Source organism: Salvelinus sp. IW2-2015, unplaced genomic scaffold, assembly GCF_002910315.2.
Source record: "Salvelinus sp. IW2-2015 unplaced genomic scaffold, ASM291031v2 Un_scaffold2237, whole genome shotgun sequence".
Lineage (NCBI taxonomy): Eukaryota > Metazoa > Chordata > Actinopteri > Salmoniformes > Salmonidae > Salvelinus > Salvelinus sp. IW2-2015.
In genome coordinates, this window is record NW_019943567.1 from 74,857 (window position 1) to 97,032 (window position 22,176).

Here is a 22,176-nt window from a genome sequence, read left to right on the forward strand (position 1 = left end):
ATACCCCTGGTGCCACTGAGATCGAGTAGTCAGTTTGGTCTAGCTGTAGTGATGTGTGTAGTGTGTGTGTGTGTGTGTTGTGTAGTGTGTGTGTGTGTTGTGTGTGTGTGTGGTGTGTGTGTGTGCTGTGTGTGTGATGTGTGTGTTGTGTGTGTGTGTGTGTGTGTGTTGTGTGTGTGTGATGTGTGTCGCTGTGTGTGTTCTCTCTCACTTAACCTAACCCTCTCACCTAATCCTACCTCTCTCACTAACTACCTCTCTCATCTCTCAGACCTACTTCTGGCTCACTACCTACCTCTCTCACTAACTACCTCTCTCACTAGACTACTCTCTCACTACCTCTCTCACTAACTACCTCTCTCACTAACTAATCCTACTATCTCACTAACTACCTCTCTCAACTAACTACCTCTCTCTAACTATCCTACCTCTCTCACTAACTACCTCTCTCACTAACTACACTTCTCTCATCTAACTACCTCTACTCTACTACCTTACCTCTCTCACTAACTACCTCTCTCACTACCTACCTCTCTCACTACCTACCTCTCTCGCACTACTCCTACTCTCTACTCCTATACTCATAAATACCTCTCTCACTACCTACCTCTCTTCACTAACTACCTCTCTCCACTAACTACCTCTTACTCACTAACTACCTCTCTCACTAACTACCTCTCTCACTAACTGACCTCTCTCACTACACTACCTCGTCGCTACCTACCTCTCTACACTTACCTCTCTAACTAACTACCTTACCTCTCTCACTAACTACCTCTCTCATCTAACTACCTCTCTCACTAATACCTCACTCACTAACTACTCTCTCACTAACTACCTCTCTCACTAACTACCTCTCTCACTAACTACCCTCCTCTCACTACTCTCTTCACTAACTACCTCTCTCACTAACTACCTCTCTTCTCTACTAACACTCCTAACTATACCTCTCTCACTAACTACCTCACTCACTAACTACATCTCTCACTTAACTTACCTCCTTTTCCCCACTGCTGCTTCTCCGAGTCAGAGGGCTCCTCCTGGGCTTCCTCAGCATGTCTCTCCCCCTGTCTGGAGGCCTGGCTCTGGAGGTTCTCTACTGATGTTATCGCTACAGTATCCACTATTTCAAACTACTCCCACTGTGCAACTACTATAAAAATGCACTCATAATAGCTAACTTGTATTGCTTCTAACACTGTGCTTTGCTAATTCTCTCCCAAACGGTGCTACTGTCACTGCTACCACATGACGTATAACAACCATACAGTCAGTGCTCTGTGGACCGTGTTCAATCCAACTGCTCAGACTACTGCTTGTCTCCTTTTATACTTGTTAAAGTGTCCCAGGGTATCTTGGGTTAGGACTCTACACACACACCCTAGTGGGGAGCAGGGAAGCCCACAGGAAACCCTGTGATGGTCTGGGCTCGCTGCTCTAAAGAAATCCAGCCAGGCTTTCAATCCTCGAGGAAATGACCCACGAAACACACACACACACGCTCTCTCCTACCGTTCCACTTCCAGTCCGTCCGGCTGGCTGTGGGGGTGAAGGGGGAGGCCAGGCCAGAGATGTCCAGGCTCTGGATCATCTCACTCAGTCTGTTCATGATCCGGGTGGGCACCTCGCCTGCCCCTTCCAGCAGAAACTCATGCACAGACATGAGGGAACGGGCTGCTCCCACACTCACAGAAACACACACATCCAGAGGCACCCCGACAGAGACGCAGGCAGACCGCTCCGAAAACTCACTCCAAGAGGTTCTTGTCCGATACACACACACACGAAAAGATCTGGCTCTGTTGCAATGTACTATCACTCACAGGAGTGATTCAGCACACACTCAAATGCAGGCTGCGAGGAGAGGTGTGGATTTAGCCTACTATAGTGCACACAGGCCAATGTACAGTAAAGTCCAGGTAGAGATCATATACACAGCCAGAAACAAGTGTCCAGTTCCATCCAAGATGAGCCAACCTGAGCCGAGCCAACCTGAGCCGAGCCAACCTGAGCCGAGCCAACCTGAGCCGAGCCAACCTGAGCCAACCTGAGCAGAGCCAACCTGAGCCCAGCCAAAGTGCTCTGAGTCCGTCTGTCACTTCTGCCTCAACCAAGACTGACTGATCTGCAACGTGCGCGGCACTGAACCTCATCACGACTGAGCTGTCAATAGCTCAGGGAGCCAGAGTGCAGCACAGACACTTTGAGAGAGAAGGAGTAAAGAGAGGGAGAGGAGGAGGAGGAGAGAAGAGGAGAGGTGGAGGGGTAGAAAGAGAGGGCAGCCATTTAAGCACAAATCCCTTCTGCTGGGGCTAATTATACAGCCATCACTTCTTCTGCTCTAATCTCTCTCTCTCCCTCCTCCCTCCGTGTCCAGTYTATCCCTTGTCCCATGGTGAAATGCAAACACAATCAGTCATGCCAGTGAATCACAGATGGCTCAGTAGTTCAATGAAGGCTCTGGACTACTAGAGGACTTAAATGTTCAGTTGAGAAAGCTGAGAAGTGCTGTGGCTAGTCGTTGACTGGGGGAGCTGGTCATACTGGAAGATTCGCTGTCTCTACTGTTATTGTGAATAGTTGATGAGGAAAAGGGCAGCTGCTGAATTTTGGGGATTTAGGCATATAAACTAGGAATAAGTGTATTAGTTAGTCAGGGTTATTAGTCAGTCAGGGTTATCAGTCAGTCAGGGTTATCAGTTCAGCAGGGTTATTAGTCAGTCAGGTTGTCAGTCAGTCAGGGTTATCAGTCAGTCAGGGTTATTAGTTAGTCAGGGTTATCAGTCAGTCAGGGTTATTAGTTAGTCAGGGTTATTAGTCAGTCCGGGTTATTAGTTAGTCAGTGTTATTAGTCAGTCAGGGTTATCAGTCAGTCAGGGTTATTATTAGTCAGGGTTATTAGTCAGTCCGGGTTATTAGTTAGTCAGTGTTATAGTCAGTCAGGTTGTCAGTCATTGTCAGGTATCAGTCAGTCAGGGTTATTAGTTAGTCAGGTTATAGTCAGTCGCGGTTATTAGTTAGTCAGTGTTATTAGTCAGTCAGGGTTATCAGTCAGTCAGGGTTATTAGTTTAGTCAGGGTTATTAGTCAGTCAGGGTTATTAGCTAGTCAGGGTTATTAGCTAGTCAGGGTTATTAGTCATGTCAGGGTTATATTAGTCAGGGTTATCCGTCAGTCAGGGTTATTAGCTTAGTCAGGTTATTAGCTAGTCAGGGTTATTAGCTTCAGGGTTATTAGCTAGTCAGGGTTATTAGTCAGTCAGGGTTAAAAGTTTAGTCAGGGTTATCAGTCAGCAGTCAGGGTTATTAGTCAGTCAGGGTTATTAGCTAGTCAGGATTATTAGTCATATTTTCAGAGGTTATTAAGTCAGTCAGGGTTATTAGTCAGTCAGGGTTGTAGTCAGTCAGGGTTATTCAGTCAGTCAGGGTTATTAGTCAGTCAGGGTTATTAGCTAGTCAGGGTTTACGTCAGTCAGGGGTTTTAGTCAGTCAGGGTTATCAGTCAGTCAGGTTATTAGTCAGTCAGGGTTATTAGCTAGTCAGGGTTATCGTCAGTCAGGGTTTATAGTCAGTCAGGGTTATCAGTCAGCAGGGTTATTAGTTCAGTCAGGTTCATAGCTAGTCAGGGTTATTAGTCAGTCAGGTTATTAGTCAGTCAGGGTTATTAGTCAGTCAGGGTTAATACGATCTAGTCAAGGGTTATTAGTCAGTCAGGGTATTAGCTAGTCAGTGTATTAGTCAGTCAGGGTTTACTTAGTTCAGGTATGGTCAGTCAGGTATTAGTCAGTCGGGGGTTATTAGTCAGTCGGGTATTAGTCAGTCAGGTTATTAGTCAGTCAGGGTTTTAGTCAGTCAGGGTTATTCGTTAGTCAGTGTTATTAGCAGTAGGGGGACAGGCAACTAACAGACTGTGGCTTCCTGCTCCTGTTGTGCTACTGACTTTGAATACAATGAGAGGAGCGCCTCTCTCTCTGCCATACTGATTGAGAACACTGCAGAGAGAAAGAGAGGCAAACCACACCATCACCATCCCACTCTATAAACCTATCCTCTCTATACCCTCTCCTCTCATTCACCATCCCACTCTATAACCTTCCTCTCTATACCCTCTCCTCTCATCACCCTCACACTCTATAACCTATCCTCTCTATACCTCTCCTCTCATTCACCATCCACTCTATAACCTACCTCTCTATACCTCTCCTCTCATCACCCTCACACTCTATAACCTATCCTCTCTATACCCTCTCCTCTCATCACCATCCCACTCTATAACCTATCCTTCTCTATACCTCTCCTCTCATCACCATCACACTCTATTAACCTATCCTCTCTATACCCTCTCTCTCATCACCATCCCACTCTATAACCTATCCTCTCTATACCCTCTCCTCTCATCACCATCCCACTCTATAACCTATCCTCTCTATACCTCTCCTCTCATCACCCCACACTCTATAACCTATCCTCTCTATACCTCTCTCTCCATCACCTCTCAACACTCTATATTCCTCCCTCTCTCTCCATCACCCTCCCACTCTATACCCTCTCTATCTTCCTCTCTCCACCCTCCCAATCTATACCCTCTCCTCTCTCCATCCACCCCTCCCACTCTATCCTCTCTCCTCTTCTTCTCTATCACCCCATCCACTCCATACCCTCTCCTCTCTCTTTCTCTCTCTATCACCTCCCACTTCTATACCAAATCCTCCCTCTTCCTTTATTCTTCTCATCACCCTCCCAATCTACACCCCAATTTCCTCTCCATCACCATCCCACTCTATTACCCTCTCTACTCCTCTTTCTCATCACCCTCCAATCTATTACCTCTCCTCTCTCTCCATCACCTCCCACTCTATAACCTTCTCCTCTCTCTCTCTATCACCCATCCACTCCATACCTCCTTTCCTCTTCTCTATCATCACCCCTCCCCATTTATTACTCCTCTCCTCCTCCCCATCACCCTCCCCCCACTCTTAACCCCCCCTCTCCTCCTTTCTCCCATCCACCTCCCCCACTCTATAACCTCTTCTCTATCCTCACCCCCCACTCTATACCTCTCCTCTCTCCATCACCCTCCCACTCTATACCTCTCCATCACCCTCCCACTTATACACTCTCCTCTCTCTCCATCACCCTCCCACTCTATACCCTCTCCTCTCTCGCCATCACCCTCCCACTCTATCCCTCTCCTCTCTCTCCATCACCCTCCCACTCTATACCCTCATCACCCTCCCCCCCACCCCCACCCACACACACACACACACACACACACACACACACACACACACACACACACCACACACACCACACACACACACACACACACACACACACACACACACACACACACACAACAACACACACACACACAGAGCTTAATTCAACACTCCGAACATTGAAACCCAGTTCCCTGTTTGTCAAGCTTGAGACTGAGTTGTGGCTAGAGAATTCTGGGCTAGAATGAAAACGTGCCCATCCTGGCAGTCCCCAAGGAATGGGTTGAGAAACACTGATCTAAAACAAGCATGGGCTCCTGGCAACCATGCTGTTCATAAACCACAGAAACAGGAGTCAAGGTGAAGCTGTTCTGACTGTGGACAAAATTAGTTTTCCATCTGCCTCAAATCATGCAGCCAGAAAACCAGGAAAATTGTCAGACACACTCCCTGTGTTATAATGCTGTAACATGATCTGAAGCCAGTCAAACCCTACTTATGTAAACCCCATGAGCAGAAATAGAAGCATAGCTATTAAATAGAATTACTAGGCTTTTCATTGTCACGCACAATATCAACCATTTTTTCAGATGATGGCCACTATTATAAGACAGATTAGTGATGGGTAAATCCATTTGAATTCAATCACTTTTTGACGGCACACCTTTTGATTTGAACAAAACCTTCCATACGTATTTGCCTGTTGTAGAAGTGCTCTGAAAGTGACTTTTTTTGGACCTGAATACCAAAACATTCAATAGATAAAGGTGCTCAAAGGGGACCTATTTAGCATAACCCACCATACCATGAGACTTTCATGTCTTCATCACTGKAATAGAAAAACRGCTAAGATTTATTTAATTTAAAAGCGTACAAACAGGGTTGTCATATTTTATAATAATCTTTTTTATAAAAATTTCATTTTTTAACATTAAACATGAATGATCTAAAGATGCATAAACTCCMATTTTCTTTCATATTGGCATATGTTGTAGCTTAGTCCCTATTTACATCATCTGAGGTTTTTGTGTTGTGCCCGGGCATCAATTGAGAAACAACATGAATATTTAATTAGACATTTGATGGTGGGTGGATCGGCGGCCATCTTTGTGGTTGTCATTAGAATTTAACATTTGAATTCAAACGTGTACCAGCTAAATTRCAGTGATCTGAAGGGAGTGGTCCATTCTATGAGTTATCTTTCTATGACTGAAATGACACCCACCTTGTATTCAAGAGCATGCTGTGCCAACCGATGGCGGGCACAACATAAAAACCTCAGATTATGTAAAATAGGGTCTAAGATAGTTTTTAGATAATGTTTTTAGCAGTGGAGGCTGGTGGGAGGAGCTATAGGAGTACAGGCTCATTGTAATGGCTGGAATTTCATAAATGGAACGGTATCAAACATGTCAAACATATGGAAACCACATGTTTGACTCTGTTCCATTAATTATATTCCAGCCATTACAATGAGCCTGTCCTCCTATAGCTCCTCCCAACAGCCTCCACTGGTTTTTAGATAACTGACAGTAGAGGTTAAAAAATGCCATAGTTCTTCTTAAAAATGTAGGACATTAGAAAAATGTTTGACAACCCTGTTTGTAAGCGTTTAAATTATATAAAACTCAACCGTTTATCTTTTCAAGCAATGAAGACATGGATGTCTCATGGTATGGTGGGGCACGCAAAATGGGTCAACTTTGAGCACCTTTATCTATTGAATGTTTTGGCATTCAGGTCCAAAAAGTCACTTTCTGACCACTTCTACTATGGGCAAACATGTGTGGAAAGTTGTTTTTAAATCAAAAGGGATGCTGTCAAAAAGTGATTGTATTCAAATGGATTTACCCTGACACAACWATTTTTTTAAAACATAGTGTTAGTGTGATCTACAGATGTAAGATCTTAATTTGACCAGTATTGTTGCAGCAAAATAATCCTGCATCAATAGGATTTGAACGTTTAGTCCATGATGTTGCTTGATTAGTGGTTAGGCTATTAGCTGGTCAAAATGAGGCTACACGAGAAGTGGAAAACTTCTGTGTGTTATTGCAGGTTTTCAGTGAATTTATGTACATCACTAAGCTTATCTGCATTTCCTGTGGCGCAGGACAATTCTCAGCAACAAAAGAGTGATCAAATGAAGATCCTACATCTGTAGATGTGCCAGTGGGTGGATTGACTGGAAGTAGATCAAATCGGCCAGTTAGGAAATAGAGAGAAGTGATCTCCACACACTCTGCTGATTACAACACGTTATATTCCTGATCAGAGAGAGAGAGTCTTTCTGCAGCAAGGTGCAGTTCAGATTAGAAATCACAAAGACAAAACTAGAATTTAGTCAGCCAGGGCGGTGTTGTCTGGTGTGTGTGCGTGCCACACTGCAAGTTGAGTTGAATTGTACAGCGCAGAACGCACAGTATACAGACAGTAGTAGATGATGACTAAATCTTTATCTCTCTTTGACTCTCTCTGCTGTCTACTATGATCAGTGTGAGGGTTCAGGGTGAGAGTCTGTCCTATTTCTCTCTCATGGCCGGAGGGAAATCTCAATCTCCCTAACAACAGACAAAACAAAAAGACTGCTAAAAACAAAAGCTGTCATCAAAGACCCGAGAGACAGGTGATTTGTCCAAAGAAACACAGGGAGGTATCTGTCTTTATGTGAGGCAGTCTTGGTTCAGTAATATGAGGTTTGGAAGACCTTGAGGACTAGGAAGGGTGGATTTCCTACCTGTCCATGACTGCTTCCTCTCTACCATCACTCACCTGTCCATGACTGCTTCCTCTCTACCATCACTCACCTGTCCATGACTGCTTCCTCTCTACCATCACTCACCTGTCCATGACTCCTTCCTCTCTAGCCATCATCAGCAACTGTCCATGACTTTCCTCCTCTTACCATCACTCACCTGTCCAATGACTGCTTCCTCTCTACATCACTCACCTGTCCATGACTCGCTCCCTCTCTACCATCACTCACCTGTCCATGACTCCTTCCTCTCTACCATCACTCACCTGTCCATGACCTTCCTCTCTACCATCACTCACCTGTCCATTGCCTTCCTCTCTACCATCACTCACCTGTCCATGACGCTTCCTCCTCTACCATCACTCACCTGTCCATGACTCCTTCCTCTCTACCATCACTCACCTGTCCATGAGCTTCCTCTCTACCATCACTCACCTGTCCATGACGCCTTCCTCTCTACCATCACTCACCTGTCCATGATGCTTCCTCTCTACCATCACTCACCTGTCCATGACTGCTTCCCTCTCTCATCACCACCTGTCCATGACTCCTTCCTCTCTACCATCACTCACCTGTCCATGACTGCTTCCTCTCTACCATCACTCACCTGTCCATGACTCCTTCCTCTCTACCATCACTCACCTGTCCATGACTGCTTCCTCTCTACCATCACTCACACTGTCCATGACTCTTCTCTCTACCATCACTCACCTGTCCATGCCTTCCTCTCTACCATCACTCACCTGTCCATGATGCTTCCTCTCTCCATCACTCACCTGTCCATGACTCCTTCCTCTCTACCATCACTCACCTGTCTCATGACTCCTTCCTCTCTGCCATCACTCACCTGTCCATGATGCCTTCCTCTCTACCATCACTCACCTGTCCATGACTCCTTCCTCTCTCCATCACTCACCTGTCCATGACTCCTTCCTCCTACCATCACTCACCTGTCCATGACTTCTTCCTCTCTGCATCACTCACCTGTCCATGACTGCTTCCTCTCTACCATCACTCACCTGTCCATGACTCCTTCCTCTCTACCATCACTCACCTGTCCATGACTCTCCCTCTCTACCATCACTCACCTGTCCATGACTCCTTCCTCTCTACCATCCTCACCTGTCCATGACTCCTTCCTCTCTCCATCACTCACCTGTCCATGACTCCTTCCTCTCTGCCATCACTACCTGTCCATGACTCCTCCTCTCTACCATCACTCACCTGTCCATGACTCCTTCCTCTCTACCATCACTCACCTGTCCATGACTCCTTCCTCTCTCATCACTCACCTGTCCATGACTCCTTCCTCTCTCCATCACTCACCTGTCCATGACTGCTTCCTCTCTACCATCACTCACCTGTCCTGACTCCTTCCCTCTCTGCCATCCAACTCACCTTGTCCATGACTCCCTTCCTCCTCAACCCATCACTCCACCTGTCCATGACTCCTTCCTCTCTCCATCACTATCACCTGTCCATGACTCCTTCCTCTCTCATCACTCACCTGTCCATGGATGCTTCCTCTCTACCATCACTCACCTGTCCATGACTCCTTCCACTCTGCCTTCACATCACACAGCATCCAACACACACACATGAACCGAACATGAGGCCCACTAATACAGTCACACCACACATACACACAAACAGTCCTCTAAATAACATCTCCAAAGCTTGTATGAATCCATTGAGCTGATGACCATAACATTGACACTGGTGTTGCCATGGTAACAGTTATATCTGTTCACAGTATTGTCAAGTACAGTAGGAGGATATATCACCTCTCTAAGTCTGTCTGACCAACATCCATCTCACCAATATCTGGAGAGCTGCCTCCTTAGGCCTAAAGCTGATATTATATATTTTATTGTCACATATACCGAGGTGTAGTGAAATGTGTTGTTTTACAGGATCAACCATAATAGTATGAGAGGTGCAGTGAAATGTGTTGTTTTACAGGATCAACTATAATAGTATGAGAGGTGCAGTGAAATGTGTTGTTTTACAGGATCAACCATAATAGTATGAGAGGTGCAGTGAAATGTGTTGTTTTACAGGATCAACCATAATAGTATGAGAGGTGCAGTGAAATGTGTTGTTTTACAGGACCAACCATAATAGTATGGCGCAAATGGAGCAGATAAAGGTTAAGTGCCTTGCTCAAGGGCATATCAACAGATTTTTCATCTTGTCGGCTCGGGTATTCAAAATGCTCGGGTATACTGGCCCCACACTCGGCCCAAGTGTGTGTGTGAAGTGGGTATACACWAATTTTGCCAACATTTTTCCCCAAACGGCCCGCCCAGCGAAGGGAAGGTGCCCTGTGCGAAGCATTCTATGAGAAACAATGACATACACTCTGAATGACCTAAAATCATAAATCCCATATTGTTCTTTCACAGTCAGGCCAACCCAATCTGTACTGTGCAGTAGGCTAATAGTAGGCCTACTATAGAGCCCCACAGTGGAGGTGTCATAATACCCATAAAACCTAGTGGTCAAACAGGGAAATTGTTCCAATCATTTTTCCACCATTAATATTTCCCATAGGGGATTTTAGAAACACTTACAATAAGGGCTGTGTTTCGTATAGGCTTACCCTGGTGTGCATTTTTGATACAGTGGGGCAAAAAACKATTTAGTCAGCCACTAATTGTGCAAGTTCTCCCACTTAAAAAGATGGGAGAGGCCTGTAATTGTCATCATAGGTACACTTCAACTATGACAGACAAAATGAGAAAAAAAAWTCCAGAAAATCACATTGTATGATTTTTTATAAATGTATTTGCAAATTATGGTGGAAAATAAGTATTAGGTCAATAACAAAAGTTTATCTCAATACTTTGTTATATACCCTTTGTTGGCAATGACAGAGGTCAAACGTTTTCTGTAAAGTCCTTTCACAAGGTTTTCACACACTGTTGCTGGTATTTTGTCCCATTCCTCCATGCAGATCTCCTCTAGAGCAGTGATGTTTTGGGGCTGTTGCTGGGCAACACGGACTTTCAACTCCCTCCAAAGATTTTCTATGGGGTTGAGATCTGGAGACTGGCTAGGCCACTCCAGGACCTTGAAATGCTTCTTACGAAGCCACTCCTTCTGCCCGGGGCCGTGTTGTTGGATCATTTGTTTCATGCTGAAAGAGAACCCAGCACCGTTTTCAATCTTCAATGCCCTTGCTTGATGGAAGAGAGTTTTTCACTCAAAATCTCACGATACATGGCCCCATTCTATCCTTTCCTTACAACGGACACGTATCCTGGTTCCTTGCAGACAAAAAACCAGCCCCCAAAGGCATCGATGTTTCCACCCCCTGCTTCTTCACAGTAAGTATGGTGTTCTTTGATGCAAACTCAGCACTTTCGTTTGTCTTTCCAAACACACGAGTTGAGTTTTTACCAAAAGAAGTTTCCTATTTGGTTCATTCTGACCATATGACTATTCTTCCCAATTCTTCTTCTGGATTCATCCACATGCTCTCTAGCAAACTTTCAGACGCCCTGGACACTGTACTGGCTTAAGCAGGGACCACGTCTGGCACTGCCAGGATTTGGAAGTCCCTGGCGGCTAGTGTCTTACTTGATGTTAGGCTTTGTACTTTGTTCCCAGCTCTCTTGCAGGTCATTCACTAGGTCCCCCCGTTCGTGTTCTGGATTTTTGCTCCAACCGTTTTGTGATCATCTTGACCCCCACCGGAGGTAATCTTCGTTGGAAGCCCCAGATTGAGGGCAGACTTATCAGTGTCTCTTGTATGTCTTCCAATCCTAATAACTTGCACCTCCCACAGTTGATTTCTTAAAACCAAGCTTCTGCTTACCTATGCAGATTCAGTCTTCTCAGCCTGGTTGCCAGGTCTACAATTTTGTTTCTCGGTTCCTTTGACAGCTCTGTCTTTGCCATAGTGGCATTGGACAGTGTGACTGTCAGGTTGTGGACAGGGTTGTCCTTTTATACTGATAAACAAGTTCAAACAGGTGCCATCTAATACAGGTAACGAGTTGCGAGGACAGAGGAGCCTCTAGAAAAGAAGTTAAAAGGTTCTGTAGAGCCAGAAATCTTTTGCTTGTTTGTAGGTGACTAAATACTTATTTTCCACCATAATTTGCAAATAAATTCATTAAAAATCCTACAATGTGATTTTCTGGATTTTTTTCCCTCATTTTGTCTGTCATAGTTGAAGTGTACCTATGATGAAAATTACAGGCCTCTCTCATCTTTTTAAGTGGGAGAACTTGCAYAATTGGTGGCTGACTAAATACTTTTTTGCCCCACTGTAACCATGTAAATCTCTTTTTGGTGGGGCTTGCCTGTTTTTCATGTTATTTTGGCATTAATATGAGTCACATATCAGTTTGCAAACAATGTAAARTATATATATATCATTGAGTTAATAAAGCCGCATACTAACATGGTCTCTTTATTGTTTTCTTTAGTAAGGCAGCTCCAAAATGCAGGTGTTTCAGCCTGGGTCAGTGCTTTCTGTGGTGGTTATATCTACGGTAGCTTTGATTGGACTTTCAAAATCTTAGCTAGCAGTCATCATCATGAATAAAGTCGACAATCTACTGGAAAATCCTTGTCATATGAAGAGAAATAATGAAGAGAAATTATAGATAAAACTTATCAGTCCTCATCGGCCATTGAACATAAACATTACACAACAAGTTGCAAATTCAACAATGAGTGGTTTGGAAGGAATCAGTGACAGTGGCTAACCGCAAGCAATGCAACTGGGAAGTCAGGAATAAACGAGCTCAGACTGGGAAAATACGTTTTGAACGGTCATCCAACTCGGAATTGTAAATCTCTTTCTCTTTCTTTGATGACAAAATTTGCCCATGAAGGACCACCGCTCCACCTTCCTGAGCACATCACAAAAAGGTGAGTCCAAATATTTCTTATTTGCTGCTGCATAAATTATGTAATAGGCCAGGGAGATATGTATACTGTAGCTAAGAAAGTAAGTAAGTGTATGTTGTGTAGTAAGCTGTTAGTAGCCCATGTGCCTCACCCTAATAATTTGGTCTATTTTCACCTCTTAATTTCACCTAACGTTACTGTTCTGACTCAATGGTGCACATGTAGCCTATAACCTGTTTTTGAGAAATGTCATCATCTAATATTGTAAGAGCTTTCATTGTCTGCTTATATGCCCCCTTTATTTATCCTACGGTTCTGACTTGGTGTACAGGGAAAATACTGTAAGAGCAGCCCATGTTCTGCATTCTGTCGCTGTACATTTCAAAAGTGCTGAACACATAGTTATATTGACTACGTCCATCTTAGCGCGCTCATTAATGTCTTAATCGAAATTATGGAATGCCTCTTATCCGCACATCGTTCCCTTATGCCATAGTTTGTACATCTCAATTGTCAGTAGAAACCACATTTATGGCAAGTCAGCCATATCAGCTATGTTTTTTTAAAAGGCAGTAAATGAGGCTGAATGAACTGTTTCGCTGCCAGACAAGGCTCCACTGATAGCCAGGTGTAGCAGTGGTAAGGATTCACTCCATGGTGCTGAAAAGAAGCTCTGCTGTTGGGACAGTTTTATGTAGGCCCTAACAGTTTGTGGGCACCGTTTGTCGCCGTTATAGTGCAATTCATGTATTGTTTAGTGCTGTGTAGTGGCTTTGCTGGCATGCATCTAAAACAAATTGGGGGGAGTTTGCCCCTGCAAGATTTACATTCTGGGCCGACATACAAGTTCCTTACTTTTTTCCCCTTCTACTTCTACTTAATTTCTGCCCTCCGAAATCATATTCGTTATATAAATAGGCCCTTTTAATTTTGTCTGGCTTGCCGTTCCAAATAAAATGTAATATTTTTTGTTCACTTAATTTAATAAGCAGGTCACTAGGTGTAGGCAAAACCATAAGCAAATATGTAAACTGTGATATGACTAAAGAGTTAATAAGGGTGATTTTTCCACAAATAGACAGGTATTTTCCTTTCTGTGGTAGCAAGATCTTATCTATTTTTGCTAACTTTCTATAAAAATTTATTGGAGTGAGATCATTTCTTTCTTTTGGGATTTGTATACCGAGTATGCCCACATCTCCGTCAGACCATTTAATTGGTAAACTACATGGTAATGTAAAATTAGCATTTTTTTGTGATCCAATACGTAATATCACTTATCATAATTTGGTTTTAATCCAGAGAGGCAAGCAAAAGTATCTAGATCCTCTAAGAGGCCGTGGAGAGATTCTAATTGTAGTTTTAAAAGATAACATGAATCATCAGCGTACAATGACATCTTAGTTTTTAAGTTACGGATTTCTAATCCCTTAATATTATTGTTTAATCTAATTTTAACAGCTAACATTTCAATGGCAATAATAAAGAGATATGCCGATAGTGGACAACCTTGTTTTACTCCTCTAGATAGTTTTTAACTTTCTGAGATGTAGCCATTATTTACTATTTTACACCTAGAGTTACTATACATAACTTTAACCCATTTTATAAGAGATTCCCCAAAATTGAAATATTCTAGGCATTTATATATAAACTCCAGTCATACTTTATCAAAAGCCTTTTCAAAGTCAGCTATGAAAACCAGGCTGTATTAAAGAACATAAATGGTTAAAGAAAAGTGTGATAAATAAAAACATATACCAATTTCATTTAAGGACCAAAATATTGACAGCTGTGCCATATAAATTGCAAAATAGAGATTTTCGATGTACCCATTCCATGGCACATGGTTTATGAATTGATACACAAAACAACGCCGGATTCAAAACTTCTAATTTTTCAATTTAAATTATTATACAAAATTCTTGCAACCAATAGAATGTTATATATATGGGGGTTACAATCTTCCCAGCTCTGCAGATTCTGCTGTGAGGAGGCAGAGTAATTAGATCATTTATATTGGTATTGTCCATATGTAGCTCGTCTTTGATCACAGGTCCAGGAATGGCTAAAGAATTGCAACATTTGCTTAGAACTAACGCTGCAGATAGCAGTACTGGGTGATTTGAAAAGCCATAGTCAATCAATCAATAATATAATTATTATTTTAGGATTTTTTTWAATTTTTAATTTACAATCTGTAAATTGTAAATTTAAGCTATGAGAATAGTTAGGTTCAGTACTTGTGTGAAGCGTCACAGCACAGTTGAAAAATATATGGCAAATAGAAATCCATAATTGGAGGATGTTGAGAGATAGATGGGAGGGGTTGAATGGAGCTGAAGGGTGGGACTAATAACAAGATAAACAATGTAAAACATACGGGGTCTGTAAAATGTATATAGGTTCAGACATTTTGTGAAATAGCACAGTTACAAATAGAAATCTAACTGGATGGACATCAGAAATAGAGGAAGGACTAAAAACAAACAAAATATAACTATTGTAAAATAGATTGTGTCTGTAAAATGTGTATAAGATGTATAAACTGAAGGTAGAAGCCTAAGTGTTTATTAGTTTACTCCAATTGGGGGAAGGGTGGTAGGGTTTGCGGGGAATAATAAAGGTATATTCTTAAAAAAGTATGTATGTCTATATAGGTATGTGTAGTACAGTATATGTGCCTATGTAGCATGCGTGTATGGTATATCTATTCCCCCACAAATATGGGGATTGGAAATGATGCAGACAATTACATTGATGGAAGCAACAATCTTTCTGCAATATAAAAAATAAAATAAAAAATGTAATAAAAATAAAAGATTTACATGCTAAAATCACAACTGGTGACACAACTGATTAAGAAGTGAGTATACACAATGCCACTGAAAAATAGTGGGTTTACGGTGTACACCTTCGTATACCCTCCACTACCCACTGTTTGCATGCATGTGCGCGTTGGTGAATCGGTGCAGTGTGTGTGTGTGTGTGTGTGTGGTGTGTGTGTGTGTGTGTGTGTGTGTGTGTGTGTGTGTTGTGTGTGTGTGTGTGTTTGTGTGTGTGTGTGTATGCATGTGCTCGTACGTGTGTGTGTGTGTGTGTGTGTATGCATGTGCTCGGTGTGTGTGTGTGTGTGTATACATGTGTTTGCGTGTGTGTGTTGTGTGTGTGTGTGTGTGTGTGTGTGTGTGTGTGGTGTGTGTGTGTGTGGTATATACATGTGCTCGTGTGTGTGTGTGTGTGTGTGTGTGTGTGTGTGTGTGTGTGTGGTGTGTGTGTGTGTGTGTGTGGTGTTGTGTGTATGTGTGTGTGTGTGTGGTTTTGTGTGTGTGTGTGTGTGTGTGTGTGTGTGTGGTGGTGTGTTGTGTGTGGTGTGTGTGTGTGTGTGTGTGTGTGTTGTGTGTGTGTGTGTGTGTGTGTGTGTGTGTGTGTGTGTGTGTGTGTGTGTGTGTGTGTGTGTGTTGTTGCATGTGCTCGTACGTGTGCTTGTGTTTCTAATGCCTGGTCTCAGAGAGCTAGCTAACAGAAATGTGTAACTCAACAGAAGGCCAGATATTATAGGCCTGTATACACTGAGCGTACAAAACATTAAGAACAGCTTCCTAATATTGAGTTGCACCCCGTTTTTGCCCTCAGAACAGCCTCAATTCGTCGTGGTAGTGACTCTACAAGGTGTCGAAAACATTCCACAGGGATGCTGGTCCATGTTGACTCCAATGCTTCCCACAGTTGTGCAAAGTTGGTTGGATGTCCTTTGGGTGGTGGACCATTCTTGCTACACATGGGAAACTGTTAAGCATGAAAAACCCAGCAGCGTTGAAGTTCTTGACACAAACCGGTGTGCCTGGCACCTACTACCATACAACTTTCAAAGGCACTTAAATATTTTGTCTTGCCGATTCAGCCTCTGAATGGCACACATGCACAATCCATGTCTCAATTGTCTCAAGGCTTAAAAATCCTTCTTTAACCTGTCTCCGCCCAACTGATTGAAGTGGATTTAACAAGTGACATCAATAAGGGATCAGAGCTTTCACCTGGTCAATCTATGTCATGGAAAGAGCATCCTTAATGTTTTGTACACTCAGTGTAAGTACAGACCTTTACATTTTAGTCATTTAGCAGACACTCTTATCCAAAGAGACTTACAGGTGAAAGTAGGGTTAAGTGCTGTGCTCAAGAGCACATCAGATTTTCACCTAATCAGATCGAGGATTCGAACCAGCAACCTTTTGTTTACTGGCCCAATGCTCCTAACCCGCTAGGCTACCTAAATCTTTCAACATAAAACCACACAGTCTCTGGCCTTTTTAGAGACCTGACTACCGTAGGAAGGAATGTCAGAGGAGATGTTATGTATATATCAAATCTAGATACGATGCTGGGAGATACTGACGTGAAGCGACAAGATCTGCAGCATCTGGTCTCCTATTACAGTCCTACACGCTCACGCTTACGGTTATGCCGTCATACAGTAATTACTATGTAATACGGTAGGTATCTACAATAACAATCTAGCTTACTCATCTAGTTCTCTATTCAACCAATCAGCCAATATATTCCTGATTGCAGTATCCCAGAGCTGCAGGGGTTCTGATGATTTAGGTCAATATCACACGACACACAGACACACATTACATTTTAGCTCACACAGCGTCACAGAACATAGCTACAGTAAGTAGCTATGATCGGTGCATCAGACAAGAATGACATATGCTGTACATACGTACATACTATATACATAGGCATTCCTATAGATAGCCATACTGTTGACACATACCAACATTTTGGATGACCAGTCTGAGTCTTTCTAACATCGTTCCAAGGGCCATCTCCTCCGTCTTCATCCACAGCATCATCCTCAGGAGGGGGAACGGGAGCCCGGCTACCCAGAGAAGGGACTCCGTGGCTGGGGATAGATGGAGCCTGCCTGTGTGTATGTCTGGTGCTCCAAACAGCCGATGCTGTGGAGGAGGGAGTGAGGGGGACTGGCGTAGCTGCTTAGCCAAAGGGAGAGGAGGCAAGAGGGGGAGACTGCAGAGTTACTAGCCCAGGGTAAGGATTCTACGGAGGGGGAGAAAGAGACGAGAGGTGTGCCTGGCTGGCTGACTCACACTGCAGATGGAGTGAGAGATGCTGCAGAAAGGAGAGAGAAGCGAGGGATGTTTCAGAGAGAAGAGAGGATGCTGGCTGCAGAGAGAGGATGGGGAGGATGCTGAAGCTGTGATAGATGCAGACGTCCCTGGCTGCACTGATGGAGAGATGCAGAGTGGGGGATGCCAGCAGTGGAGAAGAGAAGGAGGAAAGGAGGAGGGGAGGACACTGAACATGTACGCATGCAACCTTCAGTAGCAACATGCGCATGCAGACCAAGAGAGAAGGAGTGGAGAGGGGGGATTGCAGGCAAGTCCAATTTTTGCAGACGCACACACACACACACAAATGATGGGACTGAGGCTTGGCTGCAGTCGTAACAATAAAAGGAGAGGTCAGTTTGATTTAAAGTCTCAATGCAGCTCTGAGAAAGGACATGACTGAAAGAGACACGGAGGGAGACAGAGAGGGAAAGAGACAGGGCGGTAGATAGAGAGGGAAAGAGACAGGGAGGGAGACAGAGAGGGAAAGAGACAGGGAGGGAGACAGAGAGGGAAAGAGAGGGAGGGAGACAGAGAGGGGAGAAAAGGACAGGCGGTAGAATAGAGAGGGAAAGAGACAAGCGGTAGATAGAGAGGGAAAGAGACAGGGAGTGAGACAGAGAGGGAAAGAGGACAGGGAGTGAGGACAGAGAGGGAAAGAGACAGGGAGTGAGACAGAGAGGGAAAGAGACAGGGAGGGAGCAGAGAGAGGGAAAGAGGACAGGGAGGGAGACAGAGAGGGAAGAGAGGGAGGGAGACGGAGAGAGAGGAGAGACAGGGACAGGAGAGACAGAGAGAGAGGAGACAGAGAGAGGGAGAGACAGAGAGACAGGGAAAGAGACGAGGAGTGAGACAGAGAGAGGGAAAGAGACAGGGAGAGGGAAAGAGACAGGGAGGGAGACAGAGAGAGGGAAAGAAAACAGGGGGGAGACAGAGAGAGGGAATGAGAGGGAGGAGACAGAGAGGGAAAGAGACAGGGAGTGAGACAGAGAGAGGGAAAGAGACAGGGAGTGAGACAGAGAGGGAAAGAGAGGGAGGGAGACAGGGAGGGGAAAGAGACAGGGAGTGAGACAGAGAGAGGGAAGAGAGGGAGGAGACATGGAGAGGGAAAGAGACAGGGAGGGAGACAGAGAGGGAAAGAGACAGAGAGAGGAAAGAGACAGGGAGTGAGACAGAGAGCGGGAAAGAGACAGGGAGTGAGACAGAGAGGGGGAAGGAGAGGGAGGGGACAGGGAGAGGGAAATAAACAGGGAGGGAGACAGAGAGAGGGAAAGAGACAGGGAGTGAGACAGAGAGAGGGAAAGAGAGGGAGGGAGACCGGGAGAGGGAAAGAGACAGGGAGGAGACAGAGAGAGGGAAAGAGACAGGGAGTGAGACAGAGAGGGAGGGAGACAGAGAGGGAAAGAGACAGGGAGTTGAGACAGAGAGAGGGAAGAGAAGGGAGTGAGACAGAGAGGAGGGAAAGAGAGGGAGGAGATAGAGAGGGAGGGGGACAGGGAGAGGGAAATAGACAGGGAGTGAGACAGAGAGAGGGAAAGAGAGGGAGGGAGGGAGACAGAGAGGGAAAGAGACAGGGAGTGAGACAGAGAGAGGGAAAGAGACAGGGAGTGAGACAGAGAGAGGGAAAGAGACAGGAGTGAGACAGAGAGAGGAAAGAGAGGGAGGGAGACAGGAAGAGGAAAGAGACAGGGAGGAGACAGAGGAGGAAAGAGCCAGGGAGTGGACAGAGAGAGGAAAGAGACAGGGAGTGGGACAAGAGAGAGGAAAGAGACAGGGAGTGAGACAGAGAGACGGGAGGAGAGGGAGGGAGACAGGGAGAGGGAAAGAGACAGGGAGTGAGACAGAGAGGGGGAAGGAGAGGGAGGGAGACAGTGAGAGGGAAAGAGACAGGGAGGGAGACAGAGAGAGGGAAAGAGACAGGGAGGGAGACAAAGAGGGAAAGAGACAGGGAGTGAGACAGAGAGGGGGAAGGAGAGGGAGGGAGACAGGGAGAGGGAAAGAGAAGGGAGGGAGACAGAGAGAGGAAAGAGACAGGGAGAGAGACAGAGAGAGGAAGGAGAGGGAGGGAGACAGGGAGAGGGAAGAGACAGGGAGGGAGACAGAGAGGGGAAGGAGAGGAGGGAGACGGGAGAGGAAAGAGACAGGGAGGGAGAAGAGAGGGAGGGGAAGGAGAGGAAGACAGGGAGAGACAGAGAGAGGGAAAGAGAGGAGGAGAGGAGAAGAAGGGAAAGAGACAGGGAGGGAGACAGAGAGGAGGAAGAGACAGGGAGAGGACAGAGAGAGGAAAGAGACAGGGAGTGAGACAGAGAGAGGAAAGAGACAGGGAGGTGAGACAGAGAGAAGGAAGGAGAGGGAGGGAGACAGAGAGAGGGAAAGAGACAGGGAGTGAGACAGAGAGAGGGAAAGAGACAGGGAGTGAGACAGAGAGGGAAAGAGAGGGAGGGAGACAGGGTGGGGGAGGGGGGAGTAGAGAAAAGTTAAAGGGAGAAAAAGATAAAAGGTTTACATCCTCCTTATTAACAACATGATGATTCATTCTCTGGGGTTGTTTTCTAAACAGGCTCTGGGATTAGCTGTTCTCTATCACCACAAAGTGGCCACTCTGTGTCATTACAGCCCATTACTGCAGTGCAGAGACACAGGCCCCTTCAATTTAGCCAGGTCACCTATATCCTTCAATAAGAATGCAGATACTGTGACATATAGGAAGACAGGATGGAGTTCGACAAACCGGTGTGTTTTATAATATCTTTATTACAAGCAGAATGACATCACAGAGCTTTGCCCTCATTCGCTAAAGATAGGCAGGCAAAATGTCAACAGATGAACATATTTTAAAATCTTAAAATCTTTGTATAAAAACCACCTTGAAAACTGCTCATGAATACAAACAGTACTGTAGGTTTCTATGTGATACAGCATACTGTTTGCCTTTAGAGAGCACAGTATAGTAGTTGACGTTTCATTTCATTTGTGAGAGTAGCACAAGTTCAGAAGCAGTATGGAGAGAGCACTTGGAGCTGTGCTGATAATGTGTTTCTAAAAGAAGTGGACATTCTGGTCAGCGACAGTCACAGGGATGGTGTGTTTAACCAATGAGAGACAGAGACAGACAGACATCCAAAATATTCATTGACTAATCAAGTTATTTGGTCACTTTTTCTCTCACTGTGATCTTGAGAACAGAAAATGTAATACAAAAGAGTTTATGAGACGAGTGATGGGTGACTACATATAAATATAATCTCTGTGGGTGACTACATATAAATATAATCTCTGTGGGTGACTACATAGAAATATAATCTCTGTTACAGAGATTGTATTTCTATGGTAGTCACCTACAGAGAATTATAATTTCTAGTAGTCACACCACAAGAGATTATATTTCTATGTAGTCACCCACAGAGATTTATTTCTATGTAGTGCACCTACAGAGATTATATTTCTATGTAGTCACCCAAGAATTGTATTTCTATGTAGTCACCCACAGAGATATATTTATTAGTCACCTACAGAGATTATATTTCTATGTGTCACCCACAGAGATATATTTTCTATGTAGTCACCTACAGAGATTGTATTTCTATGTAGTCACTACAGAGAATTATATTATTTCTATGTAGTCACCCACAGAGATTATATTTCTATGTAGTCACCTACAGAGATTGTATTTCTATGTAGTCACCTACAGAGATTAATATTTCTATGTAGTCACCACAGAGATTATATTTCTATGTAGTCACCTACAGAGACATATTTCTATGTAGTCACCCACAGAGATTATATTTCTATGTAGTCCCACAGAGATTATATTTTATGTAGTCGACCTACAGAGATTTATTTCTATGTAGTCACCTAACAGAGATTATATTTCTAATGTAGTCACCCACAGAGATTATATTTCTATGTAGTCACCTACAGAGATTGTATTTCTATGTAGTCACCCACAGAGATTGTATTTCTATGTAGTCAACCCACAGAGATTGTATTTCTATGTAGTCACCACAGAGATTATATATTCTATGTAGTCACCCACAGAGATTAATTTTCTATGTAGTCACCCACAGAGATTATATTTATATGTAGTCACCACAGAGATATATATTTATATGTAGTCACCACAGAGATTATATTTCTATGTAGTCACCACAGAGATTATATTTCTATGTAGTACTTCCCACAAGATTATATTTCTAATGTAGTCCA

At 44.1% G+C, this 22,176-nt stretch overlaps 1 protein-coding gene across 1 annotated transcript in view; it reads right to left on the reverse strand.

Moving 5' to 3' along the window:
- The window catches only part of LOC112073350 (probable guanine nucleotide exchange factor MCF2L2), a gene marked incomplete at its 3' end in the record, with an annotated part of 92,047 nt that extends 73,850 nt beyond the window's left edge, over positions 1 to 18,197 (reverse strand). Inside the window, exon 1 of the mRNA XM_024140663.2 lies at positions 17,616 to 18,197. Coding sequence (XP_023996431.2) covers positions 17,616 to 17,694 — 79 coding nt within the window. The remainder of the gene's footprint in view (positions 1 to 17,615) is intronic.
- Positions 18,198 to 22,176: the final 3,979 nt, after the last annotated feature.